This window comes from Silurus aristotelis, assembly GCF_946808225.1.
Source record: "Silurus aristotelis genome assembly, chromosome: 16".
Classification (NCBI taxonomy): Eukaryota; Metazoa; Chordata; class Actinopteri; order Siluriformes; family Siluridae; genus Silurus; species Silurus aristotelis.
This window is the reverse complement of record NC_139589.1, coordinates 25,120,009-25,143,303: the sequence shown is the minus strand read 5'-3', so window position 1 is coordinate 25,143,303 and position 23,295 is coordinate 25,120,009. Positions and strand designations below refer to the sequence as shown.

The following is a 23,295-nucleotide window of genomic DNA, read 5'->3' as shown; positions in this document are numbered from 1 at the left end:
TTTTTTTTTTTTACTGTTAAATGTAATAATTGCATGTAAAAGTAATTCTAATTATGCACATGTCTGAGATTTTTAATTAAATATAATAAAACTTAAATCTATTAAAAGATCATCATTTTTCATTCATTGTCTTTTATTAGATTTCTTTTTTTCAAATAGAGAAAATGATTTAGATGTTTAGTGTTTTATCAATAGAATTAATTAATCGATTTATTATTTCATATATTTATTGATTTATTAGTAAAAATCTTTTGGTAAAAAGTTATTTCCTAATATTAATTTTGATTTTTCTATTTTCTTTATTTATTTGTATTAATTGGCCAGATGTGTGTATATATATATATATATATATATATATGTGTGTGTGTGTGTGTGTGTGTGTGTGTGTGTGTGTGTGTGTGTGTGTACCAAAACAACAACCCTGTACCGAAAAGCTCTGTGTACTATTACAACCTTAATACATCACCATTATATAAATAAAAAGGTGTATTTGTGAGAAGTGTGTAAGTGGAATGTTCTGTATTTGAGGGACATTATGGACGTTTTGGAACATTTGTGGACGTCTGTTTTTTTTGTGGCTCTGCAGACTCGGGGGCTTGTAGTTTTATTCCTCTCGTTTTCTCAGCTGAAACTTCATGAAGGCATCAGCGCAGGAGAAATATCATGAATATGGAGAAGGGAGTAAATGTGGTAAAAACCCTGTGCAGCTTCACTGTGTGTTTTTTCTCCCCTTCGCCTCGAGCTTGCTCAGCTCCATGATGCTCATTACTGTGGAACATGTGACAGCCACCTCCACCGTGCAGTCATGGGACAGAGGGTCTGCAGATATTTCTGCAACACACACACACACACACACACACACACACACACACACACACACACGCACACACACAGGTCACATGTACAATTTAACCTGAGAGACATTTCACCCTACAGACTGAAATAGCAGCTGTAGAGTGGGAGAAAAAAATAATGCTGTAATAAATCACTTTATTATGATGAAGTATTTTATTCTGAACGTCTCACTGTTTTTACACAAATCCAATTTAATACGATGGACATCAGCAGAGACACAGTGTGAGCTACAGAGCAGCATCAGGGTTTAGTAGAATACTTTTCTCTTTCACTAATTTCTCTCACTGTGTCTCCTCTCCACCCTCTCACTGTGTCTCCTCTCCACCAGTCTCTCTGTGTCTCCTCTCCACTCGTCTCACTGTGTCTCCTCTTCACCCGTCCCACTGTGTCTCCTCTTCACCCATCTAATTGTCTCTCCTATTTACATCTCTATGTGTCTCCTCTGCAGGACTACACCCTGACCATGTACTTCCAGCAGGCCTGGAGAGATAAACGTCTCTCGTACTCAGAGATTCCTCTGAAACTCACTCTGGATAATCGTGTAGCTGATCAGCTCTGGGTCCCGGACACATACTTCCTAAACGACAAGAAGTCCTTTGTTCATGGTGTGACGGTAAAAAACAGGATGATCCGCCTGCACCCGGACGGCACGGTGCTCTACAGCCTGAGGTACGACTGCTGCTGTTTTACACCTTTATATAAGTGTGAATATAGTGTTAATAAACATGTCATTACAGACAGAATGAACATTTTAGAGTTTAAATAGAATATAAGTTGCAGTGCGAGTAAAGTGGACTGTAATGTGCTCACTAGTGGTTTTCACATGTTAAAGTTTCCTGACATTTTCATTGCTGGCCGATCATTAGCTTATTATTAGCCTAGCATTAGCTTATTATTAGCCTAGCATTAGCTTATTATTAGCCTAGCATTAGCTTATCATTAGCTCAGCATCAGATATTGGAATTGAGATGGAGATTCTCAGTGCTGGAATGGAGTCAAGACTGCAGTATAAACGCTGGTGTTGAGGTTTCAGCGTGTGTCTGTGAAACACGACATGGTTCTGAAACGGAAGCGATGGATGATGTGATATGATGCGTGATGAAATAAAAATCCCCGATGCTCACCTGCCTTTCCTGCTTTAATGTGAGTCTATAAATCATCTCAGTGTGGAACTGTCAGCAGGTAAAACTCATAATCACACACATAAATCATCATCTCTGTGTGTGTGTGTGTGTGTGTGTGTGTGTGTGTGTGTGTGTGTGTGTGTGTGTGTGTGTAAATGCTAATTATTTTATTATCCGTTTTTATTCGTTTGTAAAGATTTATATAAAATTGACATCAATTACTTCATCATTAACACCATCATTAGTGTTAATGTTAAATAGCATCGTGTAAATGAGTGTAAACACACACACACACACACACACACACACACACACACACACACACACATATCAGACTATATTATTGTGTACTCTGGTGTAAAGTGAAAGAAAGATAAATAAACTGAAACCTGGTCCCTCCTGTGGGCTTCTTCTCACAACAATCAGCAGGAGCTTCAGAAACCTGTAGAGGAGCGAAAGCTCACAACTCGCTCCAATCTTCTGTCAGGGAGCAACACGTAGTCACGACCTCGCGGTTACAGCGTTACAACTTACGTTTCCTCTTTTTCCACGTAGATGAATACATTTGGGTTTAAAAAAAAGGCTGTTGAGCAGCTGATCAGATTTCAGCAGGTGATGATGCTCTGAAATGATGTGATGGAGGTGCTTGGCCTTCACCCATCGCTGCTTCACTGTGAAAGTGTTGATGTGAAGAAGAGATTGGGGGAAAGCACACATTCTCCAGCTGAGTTTATATTAAAGGTCATGTGTAGCTCAGAGGCTCAGGGTTTCGACTCTCGGTGGAGAAACGTTTGAATCATATTCAGCATGATTAATGTGAACAATATCCCACAAGGCCACTGTGTAAAACCCGTCCTCGATACTCACCTCTCACTCCTCGCTCAGCCGCCCGACTCCTGCCTGCACTCCAGAGCAGGAAATAAACACGTGTGTACACCGAGCGAATGTGTTTGTAGAGTCTCAGTGACTCTCAGGTCCGGCGCTCGACCCTCGTCTCGTCTCGTCTCGTCTCGTCTCTCTGCACGCTGGCTTTAACTCAACACCACACTGAGCTCGTAAATCAGGTCAGAATCCAGAAATCAGACAAAAGTATCAAATAAACTGCATTTAATAAAATGAAGAAAAACGGATGCAATTTAACAGAATGCAGCAGCAGCATGTGAACATCTAATGTCACATCAGTTTCAGACTAAAGACAACGCTGAAGAACATTTCACCTGAAAAAAAAACTTCTCATTACTGCTGACTCGTTAGTCCTGACTCATTACTGCTGTCTCGTTACTGCTGACTCGTTACTGCTTACTTGTTACTTCTAAATTGTTACTGCTGACTTGTTACTGTTGACTTGTTAGTGCTGCCTCGTTACTGTTGACTAGTTTTGACTCGTTACTGCAGACTCATTACTTCTGACTTGTAAGTGCTGACTTGTAAGTGCTGACTCATTAATGCTGTCTTGTTACTGATGACTTGTTAGTCCTGACTCAATACTCGGGACTCGTTATTGCTAATTCGTTACTACTGTCTTGTTATTTGCTTCTTTCGTAAGTTTTGCCTCATTACTCCTGACTTATTAGTTTTGCCTCATTATTGCTGACTCATTAGTGCTGACTCATTAGTGCTGACTTGTTACTGCTGCCCTTTCCTGCTAACTCGCTACTGCTGATTCGTTACTACTGACTCTAAAGTGCTGAATCGTCACTGCTGTCTTGTTAGTGCTGACTCGTTACTGCTGTCTTGTTAGTGCTGACTCGTTACTGCTGACTCATTACTGTTGACTCGTTACTGCTGACCCGTCTTACTCCTGCTGTTTAGTTACTGCTGACTCTTAAGTGCTGACTCATTAGTGTTGACTCGTTACTGCTATCTAAGTGCTGACTTGTTACTGTTGACTAGTTTTGACTCGTAACTGCAGACTCATTACCGCTGACTCATTGTTGACTCATTACTGCTGACTTGTTAGTGATGACTCGTTACTGCTGACTTGTTAGTGATGACTCGTTACTGCTGACTCTCTAGTGCTGACTTGTTACTGCTGACTCGTTAGTCCTGACTCAATACTGTTGACTCGTTACTGCTGACTTGTTAGTGCTGACTTGTTACTGTTGACTAGTTTTGACTCGTTACTGCAGACTCATTACTGCTGACTCATTAGTGCTGACTTGTTAGTGATGACTCGTTACTGCTGACTTGTTAGTGATGACTCGTTACTGCTGACTCGTTACTGCTGACTTGTTAGTGATGACTCGTTACTGCCGACTTGTTACTGCTGATTCGGTACTGCTGACTCGTTACTGCTGACTCGTTACTGCTGACTCGGTACTGCTGACTCGTTACTGCTGACTCGGTACTGCTGACTCGGTGCTGCTGACCCGCTACTGCTGACTCGGTACTGCTGACCCGCTACTGCTGACTCGTTACTGCTGACTCGTTAGTGATGACTCGTTAGTGATGACTCGTTACTGCTGACTCGTTACTGCTGACTCATTACTGCCGACTCGTTAGTGATGACTTGTTACTGCTGACTCGGTACTGCTGACTCGGTACTGCTGACTCGTTACTGCTGACTCGGTACTGCTGACTCGTTACTGCTGACTCGGTACTGCTGACCCGCTACTGCTGACTCGTTACTGCTGACTCGTTAGTGATGACTCGTTACTGCTGACTCGTTACTGCTGACTCGTTACTGCTGACCCATAGGTGCTGACTCTTTAGTGTCATCTGATTTGTTATTATTTCATTACTAGTAAGTCTCAGTTTATTAGTGCTGACTCGTTAGTGATCTAACTCATTAGGATTGATTTGTGATTAGTGACGACTCATTAATGCAGATTATTCTTCATAAATAAGCAGAGTTAAAAATATAAACCATCTCGATGCTCCGTTGAAACACTGAATGTTACTTTGACTCCTTGACCTCTGTCTAATGTCCTACAGTGCAGTACCCAAATCTCATGGAGCACAAAGAGAATACTCACTACAGACAGACAGACAGACAGACAGACAGACAGACAGACAGACAGACAGACAGACAGACAGACAGACAGACAGACAGACGTGCAGACATGCTTTACACATCCAAACATTAAAATCTTTTTATTATCTGTTAGATTTCACCTCATTGCCCCACAGTTTTTGCCCCACAGTTTTTCCTGTCTGCCTCCATCCTCAGCACCAATAACAACAGAAACCCAGAGGACGAGTTTGTAAAACATCCTTGACTTCCTTGACTCAGCTGTTTAAGATGAGCATGTGCTTGATTAAATAAATATGCATGAAAACACCTCGTAATTAGCCTGAGATATGAACTTTATGTACAGTCTAATTAGTGTGAGAGCAGAAGCAGGGAGAAGCTGAAAGACTCCATCAGACAGAAGATCAGATCAATCAGGGACGGAGTCGAGGGAGAAACACGAGTGATAATGGAATTAGAACAATGTACGAGATTCGCCTTGCGTGTCCTGGTGAAGTGTTAAACTCAGGGTTCTGCTTCGGCTTTCACCCTCTTACATCAGATTTACAGCGAGTCAGTCGAGTCAGTGTGACGAGGCACTAATCACTGCTGAGGCCCAGAAACAAAAAGATTCTAACTCCAGTTCTTATTTGGCAAATCCGGTGGATCAGATTTCCCGAGGCAGGAGACATGTTTCACTCATTTGGACATACAGTTGGACATAATGGAAGCAATTCATATCACAGTAACAATGCAGGACTAGAGTTTGGAAGAAATCAGACTTACAGGATTAGATTTAATCACAGAGAGATTTTATTCTCAGATAGGTATCAGACTCAGGAAGGGATTAGACTCATATAGACATTAGACTAAGGCATGGGTTATAACCAGGATGGTATCAGACTCAAATATTAGACTCAAGTAATTATTAAACTAAGGCAGATATTACACACAGGTATCAGACTCAGCTCGACATAAGACTAATGCAGGGATCAGACTGAGATAGACATTAGACTCAAATAGATCAGACTCAGATAAGCATTAACACTTAGGTTACTATCACACTCAGGTATCAGAACCAGTTTGGCTCGTGTTTCTGAGCGCTGGTTCAGTAATGATGGACGACGCTCGTGTATAATCTGATATTTTGCCCAAACAGATTCTGAAGTGAAATAATAATAGTGTTAGTTATAAATGATACATGAGCACAAACACTTCCCTTGATATCATTTCTCTATTTGTTCATCCCACAGAAACGTTCGAATTTCTGCATTATTTCTTGTCCAGCAGATGATAAAAAAATATATTGATTCCGTTCAGACATGTGAGTAGAGTCAGGGTTTGTTCTGACAGTCTGATTAGCCACCGAGACGTCTTAATATTATAACAACTTCACCCGGGCTGAAAGGGGAAAATAAACGAGACGGATGGCACCATCAGCGAGCCGTAACGATCATTAATGAGTTTAACCCGTCATAAACATCATTTTAGTGATACACGAGCCGCTGACTCTGGTGCTGTTAGTGTTACATCATCGTGAAGTCTCGAGCAGTGTCGCATTAAACACACACACACACACACACACACACACACACACACACACACACACACACACACAGCAGTAATCAGCGTGAGATATTTGGACCTGGACCTCTTTAATAGAAGCTCAGCATCAACTTTTGTCTCGTTTAAAACCTCACACACTTTTATTTTAAATCTGATTGTTAATTAAAGATTATGACATTTTTATTGTTAAATCTCTCTGCAGTCTCACACGCAAGCATTTAGGGAACATCATGTGCACTCTCTAGGGCCCTAATGTCATCATTTACTACACACACACACACACACACACACACACACACACACACACACTGAGCTATTATAAAGCCTGTTGATTAAGGATCAAATTGTTCTTCTTCATGCCATCTCTTTCTGTTGCACTGCAACAGTCTCAGTTTTGTCTGGACACCGTCTCACTGCTTTCTTACTGTCATCTCACTTTCATCTCACTGTTGTCTTACAGCTTTCTCACTACCTCCTCTATAAGAGCACTGCTGTCTCACTTCCTGATTTACTGCCATATTACTGCTGTTTTGTTCCGCTCACATCCAACTGCTGTCTCTGTACCATCTCACTGTTCTCTCACTGTTGTCTCATTACTGTCTTATGGCTAAGACTCACTGCTCTTTCACCTCATTCTCGCTGAATCCCACTGCTGTCTCACGGCAGCCTCACTGCTGTTTTACTGCTGTCTCACTGCCATCTCACTCATGTCTCACTTCCGCCTGATTGATATATATTTATTTTTTTTCTGATTAATTTTTTATATTTTATTTAATATAATTCTGTTTCTGCTCCTTTCTGCATCACATACACACTTTATCTTACAGTTCATTATTAAAGTTTAATACAGAATTACAGACAGTCCACATGAGCACCTTCTATTCCCTGACCTGGTGCTGATCTCGTCTGCTCTTCTGCCTCGAGCTGTCCTGTGGTCTGCAGATGTCACCTGAGGGACGTCCACATGGCCCTCAGCAGCCTCATCCGAGTCCAGCTGGTGCTGCAGTGCATTGTGGGTGCATGCAGTTTGTTATTTATCTTCATGCTCTTTTCAAGTGTGTCCTCCTTTCTGCTCGTCCTCGCACCACGTCTTCCACAGCCGGTGTGTCAGAAAAAAAAGATTCCAAGAGCGAAGTAAAAGTAGGACAAGGACTTTTCACTCGTCTCTCAATCCTGACTGCAGGAACTTTGAGATGTGGAACAGATCGGCTTTGTGTCCTGAACAGACTTGCATGAAGGTTTAAACACACGCCAGGAAAATGATATGAAATGAAGATGTGGTGATAAATTCTGTGGTTTACTGATAATCATTCATCTCATTATTCCACCCAAACAGACACCTTTTGCTTTACTGCAGTCCTGAGAAGAATCCAAGAATCCTTTTTCAAAATGATCAATTTAATGTTACCTCATTTAGCTTTATACAAAATATGGAATAATTTTTTTTTTGTGTGTGTGTGTGTGTGTGTGTGTGTGTGTGTGTGTGTGTGTGTGTGTGTGTGTGTGTGTGTGTGTGTGTAGGATCACCACGACTGCAGCCTGCATGATGGATTTAAGACGATATCCACTGGATGAGCAAAACTGTACTCTGGAAATCGAGAGTTGTGAGTGATCATTCTCCATCTCTCTCACTGTCTCTGTGGGCGGGGCTTTGTAAACAATATGCAAATTAGTAGTACTAGTAGTAGCAGTGTTAGCATTATGCTCTGCTTGGAAACAGCTGCAGGATCACAGTGCTATGCTAGCTAGCTACCCAAATAAGAAAATGTTCACAATTGGTAAGATGGTGGTTGTCATGGTAACAATAAATGGATTATATTCCGACAGGTTTTTAGTTTGCTGGTATTTACATTTCAGAGGAACTCCAGAGTAACTTACATTCTATCTCACAAAACCGAGCAACTATGGGGTTAAGGGCCTTGCTGAGGGGCCCAGGAGTGGCAGCATGGTGTGGCTGGGATTCGAAATCATGACCTTCTGATCCAAAGTCTGATATATGTATTTTTTTAATGAAGTCAAGTTTTCACAACAGACATTGTCTAAAATCAGCTTTACAGAAATGTAAGAGTTCAGGTGAATGGTGTGCATTTATCCCTCAATTGTGTGGGCTCAGGAACGCAGTGGAACTCGGTTTTAGATATCGCTGTCCTGCAGGTCTTTAAAATAACTCACATTGCACATCAGAGTAAACCAGACAAGCCTGAATGGCTGCACCACAAACATCTACCACTCCACAAACAAGTCAATATTTAACAGCCGGAGCGTCGAGGTGTGGTGGAACCCAGGTGGGACGTTCTGCTGGAGCTGTGCTGAGCATGGACTCTGGTTTAACAGCTGGAATAAGTCTAACAGCTTCTCCTGCACTGCTGACCTGTGCAGTGTGTGTGTGTGTGTGTGTGTGTGTGTGTGTGTGTGTGTGTGTGTGTGTGTGAGACAGAGCTCTAAAAGTAAGAGGGAGAATGCAGCTTTATAAGGGCAGCTGGAAATCTCAATAATAAACCACTTACATCATTTAAATTCACGTGTGTTTCATCACATCTACTAATGACTGGAGCTGAATTATCAGCCTAGTGTGTAGCATTGTGGCGCTAATCCTGACTCTAATCTAAACCATAACACCAACACAGAACCTGAACCCCTTTACCCAAACCAGAACCTAATGTAACCCCAAAAAACTAAACCCTTAACCCCCTAATCCCTAACCCTCAAACCCTGACCTTTAAACCCTAAACCCCTCACCCATACCCTTAAACCCTAACCCCCAAAACCGTAACCCCTAAACCCTTAAACCCAACCTTTAACCCGTAAACCCTAATCCTTAATCCTTAACCCGAACCCTTCACATGTGTATTGACCCAGACAGATACGGTTCTGAGAACTGATGTAGACATGCACCATTGCTTTTATTTTTAAAGTAATATAAATAAAGCATGAGAGCACAGAGCCGCATCTCCTCAAACACCTCCATCTCAACAGCCATGTTCCTAAAACTGTCAGTAAACACGGTACTGATGTGGATGACAAAAGTGATGTGGGAGAATAAACGTCGTGTTATGAAGGGGAACACGTTGGGATCTGTTACCATGGTAACTCGGGTTAGCTGTCACCAGGCACGGCCTGTTCACTGTCACTTCCTGCTCGATTAGCGTTATATTATGTTTTGATTAAAAAGTGCATCGTTGCCTGCAGAATTTAATCTTGAAAATCCATTTCATCAAATTCCAGTGAGGAACATTAATGGCACAGGCTCAGGAGGGCGCCATACACTGAAACGGGATGCTAATTAAATGCCTTTTCTGGTTTGTACGTAATTGGACTCAGACTCAGGCGTAATTTCGGCGTGACCTTGAGACCGCGAGACTGCGATTGTTTACTTTGTCTGACAAAATCGATTTCTTTCTTTAACCACGAGGACGTGATCGAATAAACAGAGCAGTCGGTCCTAATAACCAGCCCAAGGTTCGTTTATTACAAAACAAATTATCGTCTTGCTCTTTTATTAAAATGATTTTGACTTTTCAGGCGCGGACGGTCGACTTCGTAGCGTCAGACGCATTATCACAGGAACACGATGGATATGAAACGAGCAGAGGATTTTAATGCAGGAACACGGTTCCATCTGCTCCTGCAGAACATTTCTTTTTGCTCTTTTAGAAAACGATGTTAAATTGACCCTGCTTTGTGCGAGCGCTCAAACGCCTTTTAGAGAGCACACTCAAATGAATGTGGCTCACTCGCCGACCTTGGTGCACCCTCGCTCTCCAACTTTCTCCTCCTGCTGCCAGATCATTTGCAAAAATATTCAGAGAAAGAAGAATAAAAGTAGCAGTGTGGCTTTAGGAAGCGAAGGCATTTAGAAAGCAGGTGAAATCTGCAGACTAAACAAGAGCGAGCGGTGGAGTGCTTGTTTCTGCAGCTGGTGAGAAATAAGAAAGAAATGTATTTTCCACGGTATTTGTTCCACCAGACAACGTTAATCTGGGCTCTGGGCTCCGGGTTCCAGCGTGCGTATATTAGATACATTTTCTGCGCTGTTGAAACAGAACCGGAGGAACCAGGCAGCTGTTGGATCCAATTTTACACCCTGTTTACACCCTCGCTGCTGTGAGGATGCGTGTTTATGCTGAGTTTCCCTCTGCGTTAGAAGTTCCTGATCTCCATGTGTGCCTTGTTCTCCCAACAGGAGTAGGATTAAAGTAGCTTTGACCTCTGTGTATCAAAAATGTATTTACGTCTCTGTCTCTGTCTCGGTCTCGGTGCAGGAGACGCACCTCCATCTCTGTCAAAATCGCTCTTTTTCAGCAAAACTCTTCAGCTTTTTTTTTTTTTTTTTTTACATTTTGTTACTTATTTTTAAAGAAATTAAACTGGAGCAGAGTTAAAGGAAGTGTGTGGTCTTAAAATATTCTTAGCTGAGCAATCGTTTCCTCTTAAACATAACCAGAAGCTCGCATTATAAAGAAGACGCTAACACACAGACTAGCTTTATAACATGGACGTTAACACACAGACTAGCTTTATAACATGGAGGCTAACACACAGTCAGGAGCAGTGAGTAAGAGAAAGGAAGAAAAGAGGTCAGGTCAGGATTAATGCTCAGTCTTCTCTCACTGCCTCGTCCTTGGCAAAAAAAACTGGAAGGATTTCAGCTTTTCCCCGTGTTCCAGCTGCATTTCTCCACAAGCACATCTGCCCTTTCTTAATCCTGTGTCAGTGAAGGATTTAAGGGGGAAGCATTGTGTCGCTCTCTTTCTATTTCTTTCTCTCACTTTCTTTCTTTCCTCTCTCTCTCTCTCTCTCTCTCTCTCTCTCTCTCTCTCTCTCTATCTATCTATCTATCTATCTATCTATCTATCCTCCTACTTCCTTATTTAATGCCTTCTCTGTCTTAGAGTGGATTATGATGTGCTGAATCTTGTGTTTTTTTCTCATTTCTGTATCTGCTGAAATAAACATAATGTAATCTGCTGACTCTAGTGGACAAACTCAAATATCTGACTCTAATTAACTGAGTCTCATCAAGGGACTTTAATCAACTGAATCAAATCTATTGACACTAACCAACTCCATACAGCAGGTTAAATCAAACTGACTCTATCAGTTGACTCCTTCCCTTTGACTCCCAGGAAATGATTCTCCATCTAACAGTCACTACTCTTCTTTTTAAACGATGTATATTTTATAAGGCTTCTTTTAAGGGAAAATGGGTGGAGCTTTAAACTTCTGTTAATGCTGTATCTACAGGTTTTAAATATTTTCACTATCAAAAGTTTTAATCACCAGTTTAAAAACACAATTACGAAATAGAAACGTTCTCACAGATCGTCACGACCACATGGTCTGAAACCCTACACTTGGTACATGTAGGATGTTCTCTGATCAGATGTTCCGCATTCCTGGCTGTGAAAAGGTAGTTTTCAGCTCTTCTCCCTAATGAACCCCAGCGACACCTCGTTATACCCCACACTCCTCCTCGGCCTCGTTACAGAACGTTACAGAATTAATTACAGCTTCTCCTTTTTTTAATAAGAATCTGAACAAAGTTCCTGATCTGCATGATGAGCGAGAGTAAAACCTCCATTTTTCCGAAAGACCTCGTGGTGTGAACAACTCTGGGATGATCTATCCTTTTTCTGTCCGCAGATGGCTACACGACGGACGACATTGAGTTTTACTGGCGAGGTGATAACATTGCGGTGTCTGGAGTGGAGAGAATCGAGCTGCCCCAGTTCTCTATCGTCGACTACAACCTCATAGCCAAGAAGGTGGTGTTCTCTACAGGTGAAGACGAGAGATTCACAAACAAATCTGAACAAATTATTTAGGTTGATGTGAAGAAAAGCAGATAGACAATGGAATAGCTCCAGTATCAGGCCAGTACTAGTAAGTTTGGACACTTCAGTGTTTTTTCTTTATTTTCATTCATTTCAACGTTGAATTTTAATACTGAAAAAATCCAAACTTATAAACAAAAACGTGTTAAAAATCACCAGCTCTGCAAACTCATGGACTTCTCTCATCAGAATCACGAAGTCGTCACCTGGAATGGGTTTCAGGTCACAGGTGTGTTTTATCATGAGTTCATTTGTGACATTTCGTACCTTCTTAATCTGCTTTAGAGCATCAGTTGTCTTGTGCAGAGGAAAGTATGAGTACAGAGTTAATATCCCCATTGGTGCTGCTACAACTACTGTACAAATCCATATTGTGGCAAGAAACACCCAGTTAAGGAAAGAGAAAAGATCCATCATTATTTTAAGAAATGAAGCTCAGTCAATCCCAAACAACTGGAGAACTTTATCTTTATGTATCTCTAAGTGCAGTCTCCAAAATCATCAAATGCTATGAGGAAAAAAACTCTCATAAGGACTGTCCCAGGAAAGAAAGACCTAAAGCTACCTCTGCTGCAGAAGACAAGTTACCGTTTCTTTACGTACAGAGGGTGAAGGATGGTTCCTGAATGTGTTTGGTTTCCACTGTGAAGCATGGAGGAGGAGGTGTGATAGTGTGGGATGATTTAGGTCAAATTAAGGACATTTAAGCAGCATGTCTAGCACAGCATTCTGCAGTAATATGTTATCCAATCTGGTGTACGCTTAGTGAGAGCATCATTTATTTTTAACAGAACAACGACCCCAAACAAACCTCTAGTTTCTGTAAGAGATATTTGTTCAAGAAGGAGAGTGATGGAGAGCTGCAGCAGATGACCTGGCCTCCACAATCATCCCATCTAATCTAGGTGAAATGGTTTCGGATGAGTTGGACCGGAGAGTGAAGGAAAAGCAGCCAACAAGCACTTAACACCTCTGGGAACTCCTCCAGGTTGTTGGAAACCCAATCCAGGTTCATAAGGCGACTGGGAAAATGCCAAGAGTGTGCAAAGCTCTCATCAAAGCAGAAGGTGGTTACTTTGAAGAATTAAGAATATAAAACCTATTTGAGGTTCTTTAACACTTTTGTGTTTTCTATAGAATTCCAATGGTGTTCTTTCATACTGTAGTTCGGATTCTTCTGTGTTAATGAAAAAAAAAACAACCTCTGAAGAAGAAGATTTTTACATGATTTCTACTTGATATAACTTTTGCTGCTGAGGTTCTGGATTTGGATTTGCCTGAAGGTGTTGATTAGTTTCCTTATATTTCAGCACCTTTATTTTAGTGATCTTTCCCGGAGCAGCAGCTCAAACACAGTGGATTCCAAAAATGAACACGTTTATGTGAAGATTAGTAGAAGGAGTCTCTAGTGTCAGAAATAAAGGTGTACCAGACAACTTTAGAATAAAGGAGTTTCCACATCTATAGTGTGAGAAATAAAACACTTGAGGATGTGCGATTACAGGAAAGGAATCAACTCTGTAGTGAGAACATTAACTGTAATTAAACTCGAACCTGATGTTGCTCGTTCCTTCTCCTCACCTCTGTTTAATGTTCTACAGAAGGTTTCTGCAGACACGTCCCCACAGAACACGCTTTAAATTATCTTTTTTCTCGAACCTTGATCCTGAATCAGAGGAAGGTTCTGTAATGACACCTCATCAGTCTCCTGCTTCAGGATCCTCACAGGATTTGTTCCTTCTCCTTGCCAGGTTCTCCTGGAGTTCTCCTTACATCTGGAGGTCACTTGGGTCCAGTGCAAATGACTTTCAAATGTCGTTAAAAGGTTTTTTGTTTTGTTTTTGCTGCATTTAGCATTCGAGCTAAATTACCTTAATGAGTCCCCAGAGAGAGAATAGAGGGAAAAAGTTCAGTCTGAACATCCAAACATCATTACAGGCCAGGATATCTTCTACCTAAAATAAATCTCATTATGTTAATAATCTCAAAATGTTGGAATATCCCTCACAATTCTGAGATCATTCGCCATGATTCTCATTTTCAGTTCAAGAAAATATCAAAATAAAACTGAGATTATTGAAGTATTAAAATACATAGACGACAGACAACAGTACTGTCTTGTAAACAGAGCGAATCTCCAAACTTTGTGATACTCACTCATTAACACACACCTGCACTACTGTCAGAACATCTGTTATAGATCAATAATCAACACATGTTGAAGTGTATCATTTTATTTAATGGTTAATGGTTGACGTGACTTGACTTGAAATGATCCATGTTATGGTGATTCTCTTTGCTGTGTTCCTCCAGGAGCTTACCCTCGCCTGTCCCTCAGCTTCAAGCTGAAGAGAAACATCGGCTACTTCATCCTGCAGACCTACATGCCTTCCATCCTGATCACCATCCTATCCTGGGTCTCCTTCTGGATCAACTACGATGCCTCTGCTGCTCGAGTCGCTTTAGGTACCAACTTCAATGCTAACTCTTTACTATAATGCTAGTCTGTATGTTAGCCTTTTTGCTGCAATGCGAGTCTGAGATTTGGCTTTTTAGATCAAAATGATTTTGGAGGACACGTGTCTTCACTCACGTATTTAACTGAGCTCTCGGATTTCTCGGTATGGATTTGGTTCTTTTTTTCTTCGCTGACAGACGTTTTTTTTTTCCCTGTTATGCGGGATTATGTAAACACACACACACACACACACACACACACACACACACACACACACACACACACACTGGAGATAAACAGAGTGTGCTCTCTCTGATTGGAGCCTGACCTGGATTCGGTTAGTTTTCATGGAAACAAACAAAAAAACCCACAAAGAATTTAAGAAAAAAAGTAAAGTATAAAATAAAATCTGCATTAGCAGTGCAGTTTATCTCCAAGTGAAGGAGAGTGATAGCATGAATGCTAATTTAGATCAGATTTTATGCCTCCAGGCTAACAGGTAACAAAAAAAAAAATATTTTTTGGAGCGTTTAATGATGTCATGGTTGTAAACAGCGAAAGAAGTGAATCATCTTCTTCAGCGTTTCATGACTCTATAACTCACAAAGTCTCATTAACGTCTCCGTCCTGGCAACAAACAGCACACGATCCATCAGAGTGACATCGCGAACGACGAGCCGCGAGCATCAGGACATCGTTTGTCTAGAACTTTGTAGTGTGTAAGTTTCTCTGCGTCTCCCAGGAGTTTGTTATAACAGAGGCAGTAAGGAGAACGTTCTGAGCTGGCAAGAGACTTCATCATTATTACTGTTCTGAAGAGTCGTCTGTCTGTGAAAGAGTGGACATGTGTGACTCGTTTATGTCAAAAACAGACTAGCGTTAGCATTTAAATGCTAAAACGGACTAGCGTTAGTGTTTCAAGGCTAAAACAGACTAGTGTTAGCGTTTAAAGGCTAAAACAGACTAGCGTTAGTGCTAATTGACAAAAACAGACTAGCGTTAGTGTTTAAATGCTCAAACAGACTAGCGTTAGTGTTTAAAAGCTAAACCAGACTACCGTTATTGCAAACAGGCTAAAAACAGACTAGCGAACATGCTATAAAATTGTACAAATATTGAATCATGGGAAAAAAAACTTTATTAACTGTCCAGGGATTACGACGGTCCTCACCATGACGACCATCAACACACACCTGCGAGAGACGCTTCCGAAAATTCCCTACGTTAAAGCGATAGACGTGTACCTGATGGGCTGCTTCGTCTTCGTCTTCCTCGCCCTGCTCGAGTACGCGCTCGTTAACTACATCTTCTTCGGTCAGGGACCTCAGCGGCAGAAGAAAGCGGCGGAGAAAGCGTCCAAAGCCAACAACGAGAAGCTGAGGATGGATCCTAACAAGGTACGCTTTTAGACGTCTGTTCCACTCAGGGGAGGAGTTTCAGTCTCATCTGAAATCTCCAGTGATTATAAAGCAGATGATGTACAGTATCTCCAAAAGTATGTGCACTCCCTGACCATCATCCTCATTGAAGATCTCATTCCAGATTTTTCCCTCATTATTAATGTCCCAATAATCTTCTCCACTCTTCTGGGAAGGCTCTTCACTAGCTTTAGGACATGGTAACGCGAGACTCGTTGCAGAATCGCCGGATGTAAAACATCTCTGTGGCCGATTCATGTTTGCTCTGCGTTCTAACTCGCCGTCCGCAAACTTTTACACACCACCTCGTATTCAGGAGCAGTGTTTGGAATCCTGCAAAGATGTTCTGCACACCTGTGTGGGGAAACCTAGGGGTAAGGTTTAGTTGAAGATCCTTATATGGGCATGATGGTCAGGGGGGCATTTACTTTTGGATGAAGAGTGTAAGTGAGGACAGGAACTCATGTGTTTCACTGACATCCAACAATGTGACCAAAAACAGTAAAAAATTGTGATGTGTTGTTTTTAATTTTTACAATTTTTTATTGACACACACACACACACACACACACACACACACACACACAGTGTTTATTACTTATATGATGTGTGTAGTTTTTCTGACCCGCTGTGTTCTGATCATGTGTCCAGTCGTTTTTTATGTTCTAAATGTTTATAAATGTTTCACTGAACTCAGTATATAATAATAAATAAAAGAAATAACCGGTATGATATCGAGATTCTCCACACCCCGAGCACGAGCTCTAAATCTTTAATCTAAGCCTCTGATCACTTCTTCCACAACTCAGAACAGAAAAACCTGATCGGACCAGTTTTCGAGTATCTTTCAGCTGCTGAATTACAAACACACAGAGAGACGACCCAAACCCAAACCCGGTGTAGAGAAGAGGGACAGGAACTCAGAACCACTTCACAGAAGCTCCACTGCCTCCTGAATGTATGAAGAATATCATGATTTAGTTTGGATCAGATCCAGATGTAATGCAAAAATGAAAATCATGAAAATCTATACTTCTGTGTTGATAAGCGACAGTTCAGAGGGAAAAGAAAAGCACAGGATGGACTGATCTTTTTCAGCTTTAGATTCATAACAACAGCTTTTCATCTCACCGAACGACTTTCCCTTTTTGTTTTATTTAAATATCGTTATTTTGTCAGATAAAAGAACATCAGAACCGATCAGAACCCGACAATTCAATGTCAGAATTTGAAACCAGGTCAAATAATTAAATAAATTCATCAATTAAATTAAAATAAAATACTAGAATTTAAAAATCCCTCTGTTGATCAAGATTTATTTTTTTTACAAAATTCCACAAAAAAATTTTAATCATACAAACACTGAAAGATTAATTTTTGCCTGCAGATTCGGACTTTTCTCTTCTTCTCTTCAAATAAAAATCTGCCTCTGTAATCAAGGTTTGGATTCGAAACTGATTCTGATAAAATGATTGAGATTTTAAATTCTATTCATTTGTGTGTTATTTAATGCATTAAGGGTGAAATAAATAATGTTGAAATTTCTGAGTAAACAACATCCTGATTAAGTGTCAATCAGAAAAAGATGTTTTCATGTCAAATTTTTATAAAAAAATATTATTAATTTGTCTTTTTTTTCTCTGGAAAGATTTTTTTTCGTTTTCTCCGTTTCTTCTGATGCTCGTTTACTTCCTGCTTTTTCTCAGACACTAATCACATGACCACGACCTAAACATTTAAATAAAACCCCCTGGCCCGGTGCTTTCGGGTCGAGTCGGGTCCGAGGCGGCTGACGCTGTGGTTCTGTGTGCTTGCAGTGGTTGATGGGAAATGTAGTTCAGAGAAACGATGCTCTGTACGCCAGAATGAAACCCAGGGATATTGACGCTCATGACACGCTGTGGGAGCCGATCTTTGTGGACGATGCAGCGATAGGACTGGGTGGACTGGGTGGACTGGGTGGACTAGGCGAACAAAAAAATAAGGTATCATGTGACGAGTCGTGACAAATCCATCGCTCCTGATTCTTCTGTTGTGGTTTCAGAGCACGATTTACTTTCTCTTTTTTCTTTTCTATCATCGCTGTCATTCCCCTTCACCTGCTCTTCATTCAGAAGCAGAAGCTTTAGCCACACAATTATAGAGATAGATAGATAGATAGATAGATAGATAGATAGATAGATAGATAGATAGATAGATAGATAGATAGATAGATAGATAGATAGATAGATAGATAGATAGATAGATAGATAGATAGAACTTTACAGGTACACAGCAGTTACATTCAAAAACTTTATTTCAAGTCAAATCTTGGCATATTTTATTTTTTAACATAAATGTATTAATATAAATTAAATAAATTGTTCATATATATTTTTGCTTTATTTATTTGGTATTGATTTCTCTTTATTGATATCAGTGAATAATGAATAATATGGTGATGAAGTTTAGACAGTAAAAATACACAGTTATTCGTTTTAATGTTTTTAGTTGTAATTATTTATTATTTTATTTAAGAAAAGTGAAGCGAGATTTAGATTCTAGATACATTTATTGATAAAGATTCAGAAATTAGTGGAAAAAATGTTGGATTCAATTAATAAATACTGGTGTTTTCTTTTTTTGATTAAGTTGTGTGTGTGTGTGTGTGTGTGTGTGTGTGTGTGTGTGTGTGTGTGTGTGTGTGTTCAGTAGAATACTTTTGTCTGAAGATAAAATGATATAGAATGAAAGTTCACAGCTTCATCCAGACCTGCTGCTCATTCACTCATTTCCAGTAGCATCATCAGCGTCCTGCTTCGTTCACCGTAAACCTTCTGTCCGACACCGAGAATATTTCAGGACTGATGTCTCACGTCTTGTTTCAGATGGACCCTCATGAGAACATCCTCCTCACACCTCTGGAGATGAAGAACGAGATGTCGGCGTCGGAGTTGACTCTGGGTCTCGGCGACCCGCGCGGCACCATGCTAGCGTACGATAGCTCGGCGTTACAGTACCGCAAGCCCGGGCTCGGGCGGGGAAGCTTCGGCCGGAACGCGCTGGAACGTCACGTGGCTCAGAAGAAAAGCCGTCTGAGGAGACGTGCCTCACAGCTGAAGATCACAATCCCAGACCTGACCGATGTCAACTCCATCGACAAGTGGTCCAGGATGATCTTCCCCACAGTCTTCTCCTTTTTCAACATCGTCTACTGGCTCTACTATATCAACTGAGCGACACGTTCTTGTTCATTTTCCTCGGATTTTATTAAATTTTTTTATAATTAGTGTTTATGAGTAATTTGTGGTTTATTTACGTAATTCAGTATTGTTCTTAACACACACGCAGTACAGGGGTGTGTGAAAAGTGTGTGTGGAGACGCTAAAACAAGACCCTAAAGCTCAAGGATGCGCTGGTATTAGCTGCGTTCCTGACTAGCGAGTTACAGCTGCCAACTTTACGTTTTTTATCCCGTATCAGACAAAATCCCGAGCGGAAGTGTTGATTAGAATATTGGAACACAGCCGAATCTTTGACTACATTAATATATACACAGTATATAGATAAATAAATACATTAATGGTTCAGCGTTTTTTTTTTTTTTTTTTTTTTATGACTGGCAACAGAAACATGTTCAGACGTAACTGTCGATTTTACAGTGTGTTTACATTCATTTTGTTTGTTTGTTTTTTATGACTTTATAATGATTATATGTAAAAGTGAAACTGCCAACGAATCACAACATTTCATTTATTCATCTTTTTTTATATATTTTGTTTATTGTGTCTCAAAGAAACGGGTCCTCGTGTGGAGAGAACTTACCGCATTGTTTGTAATAAAACCTTTTTTCTCTGTATTTTTAAAACCAGGCAGCAGTTTAGGGTCTGCAACAGAAACAAACGAATGAAATTTCTCTTTTTCTTTGTAAACAAATGTTCTACAGGATTGTTATATAATCAAATCAAGTTAGCATTATTACTATTACATGCATATGTGTGTGTGTGTGTGTGTGTGTGTGTGTGTGTGTGTGTGTGTGTGTGTGTGTGTGTGTTTATATACAAAATGATCTGCATCTTTATAAAGAAGTAAACAATAAATGGTATCGACTGTACAGTCTGACGGAGAGTAGTGAACTGTAATGCAGTGTATTGGACTATAATGGAGTGTAGTGGACTATAATGCAGTGTAGTGGACTGTAATGCAGTGTAGTGGACTATAATGCAGTGTAGTGGACTGTAATGGAGTGTAGTGGACTGTAATGCAGTGTAGTGGACTGTAATGCAGTGTAGTGGACTATAATGCAGTGTAGTGGACTGTAATGGAGTGTAGTGGACTGTAATGCAGTGTAGTGGACTGTAATGCAGTGTAGTGGACTATAATGCAGTGTAGTGGACTGTAATGGAGTGTAGTGGACTGTAATGCAGTGTAGTGGACTGTAATGCAGTGTAGTGGACTATAATGCAGTGTAGTGGACTGTAATGGAGTGTAGTGGACTGTAATGCAGTGTAGTGAACTGTAATGCAGTGTAGTGGACTATAATGCAGTGTAGTGGACTGTAATGGAGTGTGGTGGTCTGTAATGCAGTGTAGTGGACTGTAATGCAGTGTAGTGGACTGTAATGCAGTTTAGTGGACTGTAATGCAGTGTAGTGGACTGTAATGCAGTGTAGTGGACTGTATCAGAGTGTAGAGAACTAGTGGAATGTAATGATCTCTAATGAAGTTTCGTGGACTGTAGTGGATTGTAGCACACTGTAGTGGGTTGTAGTGGAGTGTATAGGACTGGACTGTAGTGGGTTGTAGTGGATTGTAGTTGACTGTAGTGGGTTGTAGTGGAGTGTAGCCGACTGTAGTGGAATATATAAGACTGTAGTAGACAGTAGTTGACTGTAGTGGTTTGTAGTTGACTGTACTGGATTGTACTGGACTGTAGTGGGTTGTAGTGAACTGTAGTGGGTTGTAGTTGAGAGTAGTGGGTTGTAGTGGACTGTAGTGGACTGTGGTGGATTGAAGTTGACTGTAGTGGAATATATAAGACTGTAGTAGACAGTAGTTGACTGTAGTGGTTTGTAGTTGACTGTACTGGATTGTACTGGACTGTAGTGGGTTGTAGTGAACTGTAGTGGGTTGTAGTTGAGAGTAGTGGGTTGTAGTGGACTGTAGTGGACTGTGGTGGATTGAAGTTGACTGTAGTGGGTTGTAGTGGACTGTAGTGGGTTGTAGTTGACTGTAGTGGATTGTAGTTGACTGTAGTGGGTTGTAGTGGACTGTAGTGGATTGTAGTGGGTTGTAGTTGACTGTAGTGGGTTGTAGTGGACTGTAGTGGGTTGTAGTGGACTGTAGTGGGTTGTAGTTGACTGTAGTGGGTTGTAGTGGACTGTAGTGGGTTGTAGTGGACTGTAGTGGACTGTAGTGGGTTGTAGTGGACTGTAGTGGGTTGTAGTGGACTGTAGTGGGTTGTAGTTGACTGTAGTGGGTTGTAGTGGACTGTAGTGGGTTGTAGTTGACTGTAGTGGGTTGTAGTGGACTGTAGTGGGTTGTAGTGGACTGTAGTGGACTGTAGTGGGTTGTAGTTGACTGTAGTGGGTTGTAGTGGACTGTAGTGGGTTGTAGTGGACTGTAGTGGGTTGTAGTGGGTTGTAGTTGACTGTAGTGGGTTGTAGTGGACTGTAGTGGACTGTAGTGGGTTGTAGTTGACTGTAGTGGGTTGTAGTGGACTGTAGTGGGTTGTAGTTGACTGTAGTGGGTTGTAGTGGACTGTAGTGGGTTGTAGTGGACTGTAGTGGACTGTAGTAGTCTTTACTTCTGAAATAAAACGTAATCAGGAAAATGAAGAGAACTTGAATAAACTTCTTTTGTTTTACTGGAGGATTTAAAATGTTTCTCTGAAGCACAATGAGGACGGTGTAAATGGAGGAGAGAAAGAAAAGTGATTTTTTTCCTGCCCTCGTTTCACTGCTGCTGATACACAGACATGTGATTTGTATAATTCTGTTCTGGTTTATTGACTGATTAATTGATTTGTTTGTGTTTTATTTCTGAATGGATGTTAGCATTGAGTTTAGCGTTAGCGACAGCGCGAGAGCGATCAGGGCTTCCTGTAAACGTCACCCATGTAAATAAAACATAAAAAAACTCACTGCTGTAAATAAACTCTGGATTTATAATGTTTTATACTTTAATGAAACGACGGAGAGAAATTCTGTAAATATTCTCTACAGAAACTGTATAAACTCGCTCCTGCTGCACAGAGAGAACGTCCTGATGATCTGCTCGTCCTGACAAAATTAAATATTCTCCAACTGCTGCTGTGTTCGACTGATTCTTACTGAACCACTGAATGTTCTCCGATGTTCTAAAAGGAACAGAGAGACATGAGTGACATCATTTAGCAATAAAATAGAGGAGGTTCTTGTCGTAGAAGCTTACTCCTCCATGTCTTGGCTACATGTCCTCCTGCAGGTTTCAGATCCTCACATCTACACACACGTAAATGAAAACCAGCAACAGAATCCAAGAAAAAGTGAAAGAGTTACAGATTCATTTATCAAAAATTTTGAAGATCACTGAAGAACTATAAATGTATAAATATACAGACACATCAGCAGATGTATGGTATAGAGTGAGAGGAGAAAAACATCTGACATATCTGAATAGGTAAATGTTCATAAATGGTGCTCTTCAGCCTCTCAGATGTTTTTTCAGATTACATCCTTCAGAAAATTTCATTCTTAAGTTTTTTTAACGGTTTCATGAAGATCTGCATGTCAGATGTTCTGCAGGTTGAGTAGTGTCGACCTGGTAATCTGTTTAGAAGACCTTACACATGGGTCAGTAGAGCTTTGTGGTCCTCAGCACTGCAGGTCCTAAACCCAGCTGGAGAATTTCTCAGTGGAAGAAGCTCTGTGGTGGATTCAATGTTGTAGAGATGTAGAACCTTCTCAAATGTCTGAGCTGGCAAAGATGCAACTTTATTGTCTGTATTGTGTGTGTGTGTGTGTGTGTGTGTGTGTGTGTGTGTGTGTGTGTGTGTGTGTGTGTGTGTGTGTGTGAGGCTGCTCTCAGTTCTATCGTTATCTCGGCTCAGCACGCAATTGTGATGAAGTGGA

At 40.8% G+C, this 23,295-nt stretch overlaps 1 protein-coding gene across 4 annotated transcripts in view; it reads left to right on the top strand.

Annotated features, from left to right (window-relative positions):
* The window catches only part of gabrb2b (gamma-aminobutyric acid type A receptor subunit beta2b), a 32,924-nt gene extending 10,432 nt beyond the window's left edge, over positions 1–22,492 (top strand). The window contains exons 4-11 of one of the 4 annotated variants that reach the window (XM_083565523.1): positions 1,304–1,524; positions 8,017–8,099; positions 12,139–12,276; positions 14,643–14,795; positions 15,940–16,184; positions 18,023–18,190; positions 19,073–21,008; positions 21,830–22,492. In XM_083565523.1, the coding sequence (XP_083421649.1) occupies positions 1,304–1,524; positions 8,017–8,099; positions 12,139–12,276; positions 14,643–14,795; positions 15,940–16,184; positions 18,023–18,190; positions 19,073–19,420 (1,356 nt within the window). In that variant the 3' untranslated portion in view covers positions 19,421–21,008; positions 21,830–22,492. Of the gene's footprint in view, positions 1–1,303; positions 1,525–8,016; positions 8,100–12,138; positions 12,277–14,642; positions 14,796–15,939; positions 16,185–18,022; positions 18,191–19,072; positions 21,059–21,829 lie in introns of all 4 variants that reach the window. The other 3 variants (XM_083565524.1, XM_083565525.1, XM_083565526.1) reach the window with 3 other exon arrangements.
* The last annotated feature ends 803 nt before the right edge of the window (positions 22,493–23,295 follow it).